The 14,019-nt window shown below is 56.4% G+C and overlaps 1 protein-coding gene across 1 annotated transcript in view; it reads left to right on the top strand.

The window, feature by feature from the left end:
- Window positions 1–14,019, top strand: part of XYLT1 (xylosyltransferase 1) — a 202,409-nt gene that overhangs the window by 168,792 nt on the left and 19,598 nt on the right. Inside the window, exon 7 of the mRNA XM_056134734.1 lies at window positions 10,583–10,663. Within this exon, the coding sequence (XP_055990709.1) occupies window positions 10,583–10,663 (81 nt within the window). The remainder of the gene's footprint in view (window positions 1–10,582; window positions 10,664–14,019) is intronic.

Below are 14,019 nucleotides of genomic sequence, written 5' to 3'. Positions count from 1 at the left end.
TGCCTTCGGGCTTGGAGGGTTTCCTGTGGTGGGTCTGCTGTGAATCTAAGGGGTGCTCCTTTGTATGTGATTTCCCTCTTTGACCTTGCTGCTTGTAGCATTGTGTCTCTATCTGAGGCTTCCATCATTCTAACTATGATATGTCTTGGAGTGTTTTTGTGAGGGTCTCTTTTAGCTGGCACCCTTCGGGCTCCTTGAATCTGAATGGCTGCATTGTCCAGCTCTGGGAACTTTTCAGCAATGATTTGTTTCACCGTGGCTTTTTCATTGGGATTGTTTCCTTGACTTTCTGGTACTCCAGTGATTCTAATGTTGTTCCTCTTGGAATCATCTCCTAGGACCCTGATTCGCTCTAGAGCTATTTTGAGGTCTCTTGTTGTTGCCTGTAGGCTTCCTGCAGCTGATCTTCCAGCTGACTGATTCTGTCTTCAGCTGTGGCCATTCTATTGTTGAAGCCACAAGACTGAGTTTTTTATTTCATCTACCGAATCTTTTATTCGTGACATTTCTATACATAGCTTTTCAATTTCTGCTCTCATTTCTTCCTGTATTTTCTCGATTGTTTCTTTCATGTCCTCCTTTAATTTACTGGATATCTGTCTCACTGTGTCATTGAGTTCATTGAACATCTTCATGATTTCATATCTGAATTCTTTCTCAGAGAGGTCCCTTAGGTGAGTAGCACCCACTGAGGCTTCTGGACTCTTTTCATCATCCTCCCCTTATGGTGGGGATTTGCATTGTTTCTTCATGTTGGTGTGGAGACAGATGTTACACGAGATTGCTGGGTATGAGTAAACTACCTGCGGCCCCAAATTAAGCCACGACCACTTCTGCAGAGGCCACGCACATTCTGAAGAGGCCACGCCCCCTACAGGTACCTGGCGTGGGAGGGGTACAGCCTGGGGGAGGAAGAACATTGGGCACCGCGTTGGGGACGAACAGGAAGAAGCTCAGAGATGGCGAGCATCCCAGGGTCCTAGAGGATGCCTGGGGTACGTACGCAGAGAAAGCCAAGTCCTGGGTTCGAGCACTGACTGACCTGAAGGAGGAAGAAGATCAGGCCTCTCTTTATTTTTTTAATGGATTTTTTAAGTTTTTTTTGTTTTATAAGGTGGTTCACAATATTTGATTACAGTTAATATTCAAACACTAATCCCACCGTCATTACACCTTCCCACCACAAAATTTGGGATGTTTTCATTCCAAACCCCAATCCCTGTCCCAAAGCAGAACCGAAATAATAATTTTGTATTGTCTGTTATGAAAAACCATTGAAAATGCTACAAAAAAAGTATTCATAGAGAAGACAATGTAAAGATTACTCTATTTTGGCAGGGACCATTAAGGCATTCTTTAGAACATCTTACAGTATCACTAAGAATATCACTTAGAATATCACAGCTTTAGAATATCACTAGGGGGCTGGAGCGATAGTACAGCAGGTAGGGCATTTGTCTTGCACGCGGCCCGAACCGGGTTCGATTCCCGGCATCCAATATGGTCCCCAAGCACTGCCAGGAGTAATTTCTGAGTGCATAAAACAGGAGTAACCCCTGTGCATCGTTGGGTGTGACCCAAAAAGAAAAAATAGAAGATCGCTACCATATTGTTAAAGGTTAAGTGATGTGAGCTTTTGTATATATATCTGAAACTATGTATATATGCATATATATATATTTCCCTCTATGATTTGTTGCCTACTGTTTGAACCCCATCAAGTGTGTTGTGGTGCTTATGGAGAATGGGGAGGGAGTGTCTTATGATGCCCAGGAATACGTTCACTGTTACGTGAAGCTCTGCTGGAGTGTGTGGGAAGTGGCCTTGAGTGTGGTGGTGATTGGGTTCTGGAGATTTTCGGCTGCCGGGGCTAGGTCCCTTGGGGCGGAGAGGGCTCTCACCCAACGCCTTCTGGGGCCCCCCTCAAGTTCTCTTTTTAAAAAGGGGAGCTGGAGCGATAGCACAGCGGGTAGGGTGTTTGCCTTGTATGGGGGTGACCTGGGTTCGATTCCCAGCATCCCATATGGTCCCCCGAGCACCACCAGGACTAATTCCTGAGTGCATGAGCCAGGAGTCACCCTGTGTATCGCCAGGTGTGACCCAAAAAGCCAAAAAAAAAAAAAAAAGAAAAGAAAAGAAAGTCGACGGACCAGAGTGATGGTCCAGTGGGTAGGGCATTTGCCTTGCATGTGGCAGACCTGGGTTCGATCCAGGGTCTCTGCTGTTCCTCCTGGGGGCTCCTTGACGTGGCCCTCCTCCCGGCCACACCCCAATGATTGCCTCTGAGGCTCACAAACCCCAGCCTCCTGCTTGCTGCAAATCTCCTGCTTCCTTGAAACGCCCCTCACGGACCCACAGGTTGCTGTCCATGCATGGTGCCCGCGGGTTCTCCACGATTGCCCAGAATGGCTGGAAACACCCCTCCCGTGCTTTTTGTAACCCTGGTTGACCTGCACCCCGAGATCCCCCGCCCATCCTGCCTTGTGGTGCCCTGGGCCCCAGACTGGACCTGGAGCCCAGGGCCACACCTCAGAGTGTCAGCCCGAGGGGGAGAGAGAGGGTGGGCGGAGGGGAGAGGGGGGAGAGAGAGGGAAAGAGAGGGAGAGAGAAAGGTAGAAAGGAGGGGGAGGGGGAAGAGAGACAGAAAAAGAGAGGGGGAGAGGGAGAGAGAAGAGAGGCAAAGAGAGGGAAAGGGAGACAGAGAGAGAGGGAGAGAGACCGCCCACGCTCCATAGGTCGGACCAAGGTGAGGCCCCCTAAATGCATCAGCCGCAGCCCCGGCTCAGGAGGACACGTTGACTCACGCTGTCCTCCTGCTGACGGACGCCCGCTGTGCGCCAGGCCTTGCCGGGGCTGGAATGCAGCTGCCAGACCCACAGTCTGCGTCTCTGCCCTCACCCAAGCCAGGATGCAGTCCCACCACAGCCCCTGGCTCTGTCAGCAAGGAGGGGTGTATGGTTGTGGGGGTGGGGGAGGGGGAGACAGAGAGAGAGAGAGAGAGAGAGAGAGAGAGATGGAGGAAGAGAGGGAGAGGACAGAGAGATGGAGAGAGAGGGAGAGAGTAATGGAGGGGGGAGAGACAGAGGGAAAGAGACAGATGGAGAGAAGGGGGGCAGAGAAAGGGGGTTTGCTGGCTGTGGACTTGGCTCAGTTGAGAAGGACATTCTTTCGGCTGGAGCCCCCCTTCGAAGGGAGCAGATGGGGTCTGGCACAGCCCTCGGGTGATAGAATGCAGGGCCTGGAGTCTGGAGATTTTCAGGAAACTCCTGCATATTCCTACGGGAGAACGTCCACTCCTTGGAGGAGCAGAGAGGGCACGTGAAGCCGTGGGAGACACAGCATGGGGTGAGGAAGGTCAGGGGCTCAGGGCCCAAACAGCCCCACTGTGCGGTGTCCCCAGGCCTGCAACCAGGGCAGTGAGACCCAGGGAGACCAATAGAGTGGGATGGGGCCTTTTTTTTTTTGATTCAATTTTATTTTTATAAAGTAGCACTATAGCACTATCCTCCCATTGGTCATCGATTTGCTCGAGTGGGCCGAGTAACGTCTCCATTGTGAGACTTGCTGTTACTGTGTTTGGCATATCGAATGCACCACGGGGAGCTTGCCAGGCTCTCCGAGAGGGGCGGAGGAATCGAACCTGGATCGGCCGTATTGGCCGCATGCAAGGCGAACGCCTTACCCGCTGTATCTGATTGCATTTCATATTCAAACACCTTCCCACCACCATGTTTCAGATGTTTCCATCCCAGACCCCAACCCCTGCCCCAAAGAGGAGCTGAAATAATTTACTCTGTATTGTTTGTTATGAATAAACTGCTGAAAATGCTCCCCCCCCCCAAATAAAAAGGTTTCCTTAGAGGAAAGTATGTGAAGATGGTTGTATTTCACCCAGGGGCCGTTAAGCCCTTCTATAAGAGATCGGTCGCCTGTTGTGAAAGGTTGAGCCTTGGGTGCTTCTAAAACCCCCTGAGATTGGTTGTCTCCTGCTTTAAACCCCATCAGATGTGGTGCGCTGCTCTTGGAGTAGGGGTGGTGTGAGGCTTCAGATGTTCAGGAATAGGTTCACTCATGGGCCGGCTCAGCCCGAGCGTGTGGAGGGTGGCCGTGAGCAGGGCAGTGGTTGTGTTCTGGAGGTTTCAGGCTGCCAGGGCTGGGTCCCTTGGGGCGGGGAGAGGGCGGTTTCTCCCAGGGAACTTGTTCCATGCCCCAAGGTCCCGTCTTTCCACACGTCCTCAGATTCCTCAGTTTGCCAAGGAGCAAAAACCTTGAGAGTGTTCAGACAGAACATTCTACACTAAAGATGCTGCAGGTGACCCCGCGGAGGGATGGGAGGCACCGCCCTGGAAGCCCCCTGGAGTGTTGCAAGAAGAGGAAGCGGGCCAGAGAGAAATGCCAGGCGGAGAGCGTTTGCATTGCATGCGGCCAGACTGGGTTTGAATCCTTGGCTCTGCCTTGGGTCCACACTGAGCACCACGCTGAGTGACCTGTGAGCACAGAACTAGGATCATCCCCTCGGCACTGAATACCGTTTTTTCTTTTAAGAAGAAGACCAGGTTGCTGGGGCTGGAAATGGGGAGTCTGTTCCAGAGAGGGTTACAGCTTCACCTGCAAAGGCCCTGGGGCCTGAAGGAGTGAGACCCGTGTGGGCAGCTGTGGGGAGGGGAGAAGATATCAAACATGTGGTCCTTGATGCTCAGGAACCAGGGCCACTGGTGACGGAAGCACCTTTTGTCACAAGTACTGGCTGTGTTTGCTGTAGCTCCCTTCCAGAGCGTGGCAGAGGGAAGCCAGGAAGGAGGAGGTCAGTAGCGACCACAGGAAGAAGAAAGCCCTCTGCGAGCCTGTCCAGCCCCCTGAGCACTGGCCCCCAGCCTCAGCCGTGTTGCTGTGCCATTATCGCTCACAGGATTCCTGGTCTCTGGCATGTTCTGGAAGACTGTGGAGCTAGAGCTGGGCCCAGCCATCCTCTCTCTCTCCTCCGATTGGCTGACAAGTCCCAGGGCTCAGGGCAGGAGGGGGCCACAGGCCGCAGACCCTGACACATCCTAGCCGGGACGCGACAGCTGGCTGAACTCGGGAACGGGGCCTACGCATGTAAACAGGAGGGGCTGAAACTCTTTGGCCATGTACCCCACGAGGCAAGCTCCCGGGACGAAACTCCTTGGCCGTCCCAAGCCTCTCACCTCAGGACCAGGCACTGGAAAGAACGTATCAGCGAATGGGGGACTTGCACCAGCCTCCGTGGCACAGGGCAGAGCGAAGCTGGGCGCTGGAAGAACCCCAAGTGACGGTTGTTAAGCAGATATTGTTTTTTCCCTTAAGGAACACTGTGTCAGTCACCATGGAAACACGAGGGGGGCGGAGGAAGGCATTATCCTGAGTAAATACTGTGGGAGTCCCTGCCAGCAAGGGAGACACCTTCACCCAAGGGGCAGGAGGTGGGGTCCGTGATGGTCCGAGTAAACCAGGGCAGAAGTGGCCCCCAGGAATAGGGTAAGGGGAAGTGACAGAACAAAAAATGATCCCCCTGGTTGGAAAAACTGAGGTCAGGTTTAAACACAGACCAAAACTGTTCTGGGTATATCTTTGGGGTTTTTTCCTTTGGTCCTTAGGAGATGCTTAGAGATACGAAGAAGGAAAAGGGAGAGAAGGAAGGAGGAAGGAAGGGGAATAGAAAGGGGGAAACTGGGGCTGGAGCGGTAGCACAGCAGGTAGGGCATTTGCTTTGCGCGCGGCCAACCTGTCCCAGCATCCATATGGTCCCCTGAGCACCGCCAGGAGTGATGCCTGAGCACAGAGCCAGGAGTCAGCTCTGAGCATCTCCAGGTGTGGCCCCAAGCCCCAGCTCCAAAACGGGTGAGCCTAGCAGGTGCAAGTTCTCCGAGAAGCACAGAAGCGAAGGCGACCCAGATCGGGGCGTTGGTTTCCGACCTGGAGGTTCAAACTGAGTTCTGGGCACAGGCGCTGGCTCAGGGGTCCCGGGGAGCAAACCTGAGTTGGTCATGTGCAAGACAAGTTCCTCACCCAGCCCCTGGGGTCACACGGTTTGTGAGGACAGAGCTGAGCCCGTCCTGCCTCAGTGGTTCACTTCCAGAGTGGTTCACCTCCAAATAAGAGTGCAGACTCCAGCAGTGCTCGGGACAGCCTGCAGTGCCAGGGGCCAAACCTGGGCCCCCCACACGCAAGTCTGCGCCCCGCCAATACATTGAACTTTCTCCCCAGCCTTCGAGACCTTTTTCCCTTTAAATCAGATCTTTACCCAAGACCCCAACAGAGAAAACCAGGAAATGTGATTTTATTCTGAAGAAACTTCGGGAACCTTCTCTGGGAGTTCCTGAAGCCCCTCAAGACCTCTCCCAGAGTTGGGGGACCCCTGGTCTGCTCCGTCCTTTCTTTCTCCAAAGCATTCTGGGAGCTTGGCTTCCCGGAAATTTCCAGGGGAGCGAGATGGCAGCCCGCGGCTCTGGCTGAGACAGGCAGGGTTCGTTTTTCTGATGTCTCATCAACCCTCTGCAGTCAGCACACAGCCCTGGAGGTCTGCAGGCAGCGTGGATCCTGGGGGCAGCGGCATGTCTGTGTCCTCTCTGCGGCTGAGAAGCCACGGACGCTGTCTTGTACGGGAGGAGCGTGCGCTTCCCGCCTGGCTGTCCTGACCTTGTGCAGCCTGGCAGGCTGCCCGGAGGCGGTGACAATCAGCTGCCCTTCAGATGCTGGGCCCCACCCCCAGTCTGGGATCTGGGCTCAATCTGGGCTCACCTGACGGGGGGTTGTAGGAAGCAGAGGTCATCTGGTGTCCTGCTGTGGCCAGAATGGAGATGAGCAACCCGGGGAAGCTCGTCCCCGTGGGAATGGCTTGCTGGCTGGCCTCCGAGGGGCAGGGCTGCCCTGTGGACCAGAGCTCCCTCGCATCCCCAGGCCCATCAGCCCGCATCCCACTTCCACTTCTCTGTCAGTCTGGAGGTTTTTGTTGAGCTGGCCGCTATCCATGGCCACAGAGCCCAGGATTTTTAACATCCTCTCTCCGTCCTTCCTCCCTTTCTTTCTCCTGTCCTTCCTCCCTTCCTCCTTTCTCCTTCTCTCCTTCTCTCCCTCCCACTGTCTCTACCTCCCTCTTTTCCTTCCTTCCTTCCTCTCCTCTACCTCTCTCCCTTCCTCCCTTCCCTCCTTTCTTCCTCTTCTTCCCTCGTTTCTTTCTCCTCCCTCCTTCCTTCCCTCCCTCCTTTATTTTCCTTCCTTCCTTCCTTCCTTCCTTCCTTCCTTCCTTCCTTCCTTCCTCCTCTACTCTCTTTCTCTTTTTCTGTGTGTTTGGGGGGAGGGGCACACCTAGTGGTGCTCTAGGCACTGGATCCTGGATCTGTGCTCAGGGGTCACTCCTGGCAGGGCGTGGGGGACCCTTTACAGTGCTGAGGATCAAGCGCAGGCCACCCCACATGCAAGGCAAAGGCCCTCCCTGCTGCCCTCTGGCTTCTTCTGGGATTATCCTTGTCTGCTGTATTCCGCAGCCAACCAGGCACCCGCATGGGTCCGACGTGTCTTTTCATATTCATTTACTTCTTTCGGTCACATTGCCACTGTGCACTGGGGGTGGGTGAGGAGCATCAGCCAAGGGACGCGTTGGGAATGAGTCCAGCCCCAAGCTGGAGGGAATGGGCACAGAGCTGACCTAAGTGATGGGAACCCTTGGTCAACGGCTGGCCCAGGAAGGAGTAAGAAATGGGGGGGGGGGGGCTGAAGAGTGAGAGAGAGAGAGAGAGGAACTAGGTGAACGGCCAACCAGTCGCACGCAAGCTGTTCGTTATTCAGAGAGAACGAAATGCTACCTGGGCAATTGCCAACAGGCTTGGAAAGCAACAACCGTCGGGAAGCTTGGTTCCCAGCCCGGCCCCGGGGCCCCTCGCAGCATTCAGAGCAGACTTCTGCCCGCCCGGGGGAGTCGGGGGCCCCCAGGGCGGGGGAGCAGGAGTCCCCCTCTACCCTGTCTGGCTCTGAGAAGCAGCTGCCCCCACCTTCCCCACCCCCGGCTGGAGAGCGCAGCCCCTGGCACGCCCACCTTTGAGAGCAGCTCATGTGGAAGGCATCGCTAAGTAAACTCGCTAAATGCTTCTCCGGCCCCATCAGACGGGCGCCGGTGAAGCGGCAAATGTGAAAATGGCCCCAGCTCCTGTGCCCCAGAACTGGGCTTTCTGGAGTTGCCAAGGGGCTCTGCTGATCCTGCCTGGGACCCAGACTAGATGGGTGGGGGCAGGGAGAGAGAGAGGGAGAGGAAAGAGAAGGGGGGGCGCCCCTTTCCCTGCCCAGCCCGCCCCCTCAACCCTACTCCAAGTCCCTGCTTATTTTTCATTATTCCTGCCCCCGGGAACCCATTCGGAGGTTAACTTGCCCTGTGCTCTCAGGTCACCCTAACGCCCTGTCTCTGCGTCGTCACAGTGAGAGTTTGGTAAACTGCAACCTGGGGCTGGAGACGGAGCTGGCCTCTCTGTGCTGCATTTGTTCCGTGGCCGACCAGGGGGCCAGCTCTCCTGGAAGTGCCCCCCACTCCCTGCATCCACGTGCTGACCACCTGGGGGGCAGGCAGGAGAGGATGTGCCCCGCGGGGTGCCCGCACAGCGCAGACATGTGGGGTTCAGCCTCTTAGCAGCACCCGTGGCTTCACAGTGCATTTCTGTGTTCTCGGCACACGTTGGCGGCATTGGCGGGTGTTTCCCTTCTGGGCGGGCCCCCCCTTCAGCATCTTTTCCTCAGCTCAGTGCCCGGCTCTGCTGGAATTAGGATCCCTCCATCCCCAAACAGGGCTGCGGAGTGGCGGGATGCGTCTCGGGAACTGAAGGGCACCGGGGTGCAGAGTGATGGAAGGAGGCGTGGGGAGTGGGGTGTCGGCGGACACTTGTTGAGCACCGACAGGGCGGGCTTCCCCCGGGACTCCTCAGCACCCATGTGTGGAGAGTCGGCTGAGACAGCCAGGGCCTGGCCGTTCCTAGGCTGGACACTTGGATCTGAAACGAAGCCCGGAACCCAACCCCAGGTGGTCCTGCTTCTAGACCTCGGGCCCGCACTTCACTTTCCACACACACACACACACACACACACACTCACACACATAACAAACATACACACACTACTCACTCGCACACACACTGACACACACTCTCACACTCACTCTCTCTCTTACACACACACACACACACACACACCCCTATGGTAACCCATGTCCACTCTCCTGCTGAGTGAGACCCACCCCCAGCCCCAGCCAGGACACAGGAGCTGTCCCTTCAGCACCATGTACCTGTCTGGCTTGGCTCCACGGCTCGGGCGGATGGGGACCGTGTGTCTGCCTTTCAGGATGCTGTCACAGGTGCACGCACGTGCTGGTTAGCTGTGATGCTGAGATTGATGACGATAAATTTGGGATAAAAAGCCGGGACACTGTCCTCCACGGGGAGCGCACACCCGAGATCTCAGAGCCCATGCCGCGCCTCCTGGCCACCCGCAGCCTTCCCTGAGTCGCTCCTCCTTCAGAATGTACCGGACAGTCCAGAGAGATAGCACAGTGGGCAGGGGGCTTGCCTTGCACACTGCAGCCACAGGCACCCAGGACACGTTGGTCCCCGCCAGGAGTGACCTGAGAAGGAAGCCCCAAGCACTTCCGGGTGTGGCAGAGAGAGAGAGAGAGAGAGAGAGAGAGAGAGAGAGAGAGAGAGAGAGAGAGAGAGAGAGAGAGAGCGCTTTTGAATAGATGTTGTACACAGCAGGGGAATGAAGAGCCGGACTCTGAGCCACACCGTGCCAGGTCCTGGGGGAAGTTCCCTCTACACGTCCGATTTCCATCATCTGAAAAACAGGAAGGGCCAGTCTGAGACCAGCTTCAGGGGGCTGAGTGAGAATTGAGTGAGCGAGGGGACAGATCAGCTGTTGGACATCTGAGTGTTGCTGATGGAGAAAAATCTTGCCTCGAGAGATAGCACAGTGGGGAGGGCGTTTGCCTTGCACGTGGCTAACCCAGGTTCGATCCTCAGCATCCTATATAGTCCCCCAAGCACCACCAGCGGTGACCCCTGAGTGCAGAGCCAGGAGTAAGTCCTAAGCATCGCCCGGTATGACCCTCCAGACAAAAATGAAAAAATGCCCTACCCACTGTGCTGTCACTCCAGCCCAAGCCCGTGTATCTTGTAGCCCAAGAGCGGTGAGAGGGGGATGCTGTCCGGTTTCCAGGACAGAGAAGGGAGAAGCAAACCCTAAGACTCGGGGTCGGGCTCCTCACTCGGGGTCTGGGGCGCGTGTCTGCCTGCTCAAGGAGTCAAGTTGGATCTCCCCACTCATGCCAGCCCGCAAACACACTGGGGGCCCCCGCGCCACCAGCCAGGGCACTGACTTATCCAGTCTGGTTGTCTGAGTATCGCCACATGGGGCTCCTTGGACCCTGAGCACCTGTCCAGGACACCCCCTCCCACTCCCGAGACACACACACACACACACACACACACACACACACACACACACACAGAGCATCCCTCCCCTGACAAAAGGCTCCAAGTGTCCAGCCTTGGGGGAGCCTGACTTTCCTCCCGGTTTGTTCATGCAGGACCAATGACCAGCTGGTGGCCTTCCTGTCCCGATACCGAGACATGAATTTCCTGAAGTCGCACGGCCGGGACAACGCCAGGTAAAGGCGGCTTCCCTCGGGGCTTGCGCAGAGCGGAAGTGGGTGGGTCGGGGGACTGGGGAGGGCTGCCTTCCCGACCGGGGAGTGCACACACACAGCGGCCTGAAGGAACTGGGGGAGCCTGAGCACAGCCTGCAGCTCCCCGTTTTTGGCCCAGAGCAGAGGTGTCGGTGCCTGTGTCCCCTCTGCACTCAAGCATCACGTTGGCGAGGGCCTTCGGGGAAGGAGCGAAGCCCCTTGCTGATCCCCCGTTTTTGTAACGAGGCACCAGAAGCCCAGGCTCTAAGGGCACACCCAGATTATATGACACTCGCCATCACAGGTGTGCTTGGGTGCCAGCCTTTGCCAGCCCGGAACACCGAGATCCTTGTTTCCAGGGAATCTGCTTCCTTAGTGGGCAAGTGTGCCACCAGCACGGGAGGAATTCCAGGGTTCTGGCTCCCAACCTGGGATCCCCAGTCCCCTCACTCCCACGCCCCATCTCATGCTCATTGCTCTAGTCGTGTGCAGGGTGACTGAGGAACCCCCAACCCAACAGAGCTCTTCCTGCCTCTCCCCTTGGGAAGGAGCAAGGCGGAGCACCCCTGCCATCTTGCTTTGCACCAAGTCCTCATCCTCCTGGCCTGCAAGGGCCACCACCTGGAGCGCCCCCTGTAGGAGCGATCGCAGCATCACCACCTAACACCCCCCAGCCCAGCGGCCCCACCCACCAACCCCCACTCCTGCAGCTCAGAACCACAATCTTCCAGCCAATGAGACTCTTTCAGCTAGTTAAGGGTTTTGTTGCTGCTTGTGGTGTTGGTTGTTGTTTTTTTCTTCTTCTGGTTTTGTTCATCCTGATGCCTCATTTGAAAGTGAATAGCCCCTTCCAAGTGCGGGTGCTATTTCCCACGGAAAGTCAGATTCCCATCCAAAGGCTTGGTACTTCCTGGCCCTGCTGGAACAGAACCAAAGCGCCACCAGACCCTCCTCATCCTCGTCCATCCCCTATCTTGTACACCCCCACCATGCCCCCCCCGCATTTTGATTTGCCCATGGGCGCCCTCTGCATTTGGGTCTCTGACTCAGTTTACCCCAGAGGGAGGGACCCAAGCCAGCAGTGGGATCCCTTGACAGAACTTCAAGAAGTCACCGCACAGTGTTACCTTGGACCTGGGGTTCCACCCTGCTGGCCAGCCCACCCTCCTCAGCCCCCGTTCTTCCCATCAAAACTGAGCAACCAGGGGCTGGAGCGATAGCACAGTGGGGAGGGCATTTGTCTTGCACGCGGCCGATCCGGGTTCGATTCCCAGCATCCCATACAGTCCCCCGAGCACTGCCAGGAGTAACCCCTAAGCATTTCCTGGTGTGACTAAAAAAAAAAAAAACTGAGCACCCAGGGCAGCTGGTGCTTTGCAGCCTGGCACTGGGGCAAGGGAGAAATTGAGGCTCGGGTGTGGAATTCCTGCTCCGAATTCCACCCATTCTGGGCACAGTCTCAGCCTCTAAGCGCATTTATGCAAAACCCCATGAATGCAAAAACATTCCTCCCCCAACTGTGAGGAGGAGGGGTAGCGTCTGTCTGGGGCAGCCGAATTGCTTTTCCCTTGGTCACCTGCCAGGTGAGTGTTGGACCCAGAACCCAGGGGAGTGAGGCAGAGTGGGACCTGGAATAGCCTAGATGTTGGCGTATCTGCCCAGAGGTAGAGAATGAGGTGTGCCTTCCCGCCAGCTGGTGTGGTAGTAGCCTGCATCCTAAATGAGCCCGTACAACTGTATCAAGTAGTTCAGACCCCCAAACCCAGACACTGTTAGCCTGTTTTGGGGGGTGGGGAAGGCCATCTGTCTTTTTTCCTGGAGTTACAGTAAGATCAGAGTCATAGCCAGGCAGTTTGTGGGCAACAAGCATCTTTTCTCTTTCTGAACTGACTTTGGGCGTCCTGTGGGGATCGGAGGCGTCCAGGAGAGTTGGGAAAGAGCTGGCCACAAAGAGGGGGAGCTCCGCCCCTCCCCCAGGCACGGCAGCCTGTGTTTCTTGCTAGGCCTCCAGTTTGGCTGAGACGTCTTGGCGGCTTTGCTGCCCAGTCCCAAGACTGAACTGCTTTTATCATCACACATCAGTGCCTCTGCCGCCCACACCGCACTATGACTTCCCCCAAACTCACTTCTCCTTTTGTTTTCTTCTGTGTTGCTCCATCCGTGACCCCATGAGAGTGAGAGTCGGTGAGGGGAAGCCCCTGGCTGGAGCCACCTGACTCGGGGCAGAGTTCAGACTCAGGGGGAAATTGAGTCCCCAGGGCCCAGCCTGGCAAAGACTCTCCAGTTCCACTTCCCCCACCCCAGCTGAGAGGGGGTCTTGCAGGCCCTGTGGGATTCATGGCCTCTCTTTGAAAAGCCAGAGTGGGATTTACTAAACTCCCCCCATCCCTACCCAACCACCACCACCACAGCACGCACGCACACATGCTCAGATGTTTCCGGCAGGATCCAGAAGGATCAACCATTGCAAGGGAGGCTGGGGCCGAGACCAAGCCGGAGAGAGGCCCGAGCAAGCAGGGAGATGTAAGCTAGGCCACAAGGACGCTAAGGTGTGATGCCACATGGCTCCTGATGGCAGGACCACCTCAGTCTCCCACTTTCGCCAGCCCCTTTGGGCCTCCAGTGCCCTCTGTGAAGAGAAGAGTCGGCAGCAGAGAGGCAGAGGAGGGCTCTGGCCTCTGCTGTCCTGGAATGAGGGGCTGCAGGGAAGGGGGTGCCGTTGGCCCTTTCTCCTTGCTGTCCTCCAGAAGCCAGGCAAGCGGGCAAGCAGGAAAGATGTTTCCTCCATGACCGTTTTCCCAGGCCCAAGCAAGCCTCCCCGAATGTCCATGTGCCCTGGACCTGGATCTGGACATCGGGGTCTTCTCTAGCACCCAGCCTCAGCAGCTCCCCGGAGGGGGGCGGGCATCTGGGAGAACGGCCCACCCATCTCTGCAGCTTGTGGGTAGAGAGTCGCCCCTCCACCGTCAGGGAAAGGGGAGAGTGTCCCACTCAGCAGGAAGAGAGTTTCCTGGGGTGGGGGGGGTCTTTGGCACTCGGCTGGTCTGAGTTCTTCGCCTGTCTCAGAAGATCAGGCCACCAGGCTTTGCCCCAGACCATGGACAGTGACAAGTCCAACGAACTCGGCCACAGGGCATCCTTGGGGCCTCAGCAAGCCTGTCTGGCTCCTGATCTTGATAAAACTCTGTCCCAGTGGGAGTGGGGAACCCCAGCACAGAAGCACCTGTCTAATCTCAACCCCCCACCTGGGAAGGTGTTACCCCGTCTGAGAGATGAGCACCCCCGAGTCCAGGAGGGGGGCTGGGTCGGCCCAGCAGGGCTGGGAACCTGCTCGGACC

This window comes from Sorex fumeus, unplaced genomic scaffold, assembly GCF_029834395.1.
Source record: "Sorex fumeus unplaced genomic scaffold, SorFum_2.1 ptg000102l, whole genome shotgun sequence".
NCBI classification, from domain to species: Eukaryota; Metazoa; Chordata; class Mammalia; order Eulipotyphla; family Soricidae; genus Sorex; species Sorex fumeus.
This window is presented reverse-complemented; position numbering and strand designations above follow the sequence as displayed.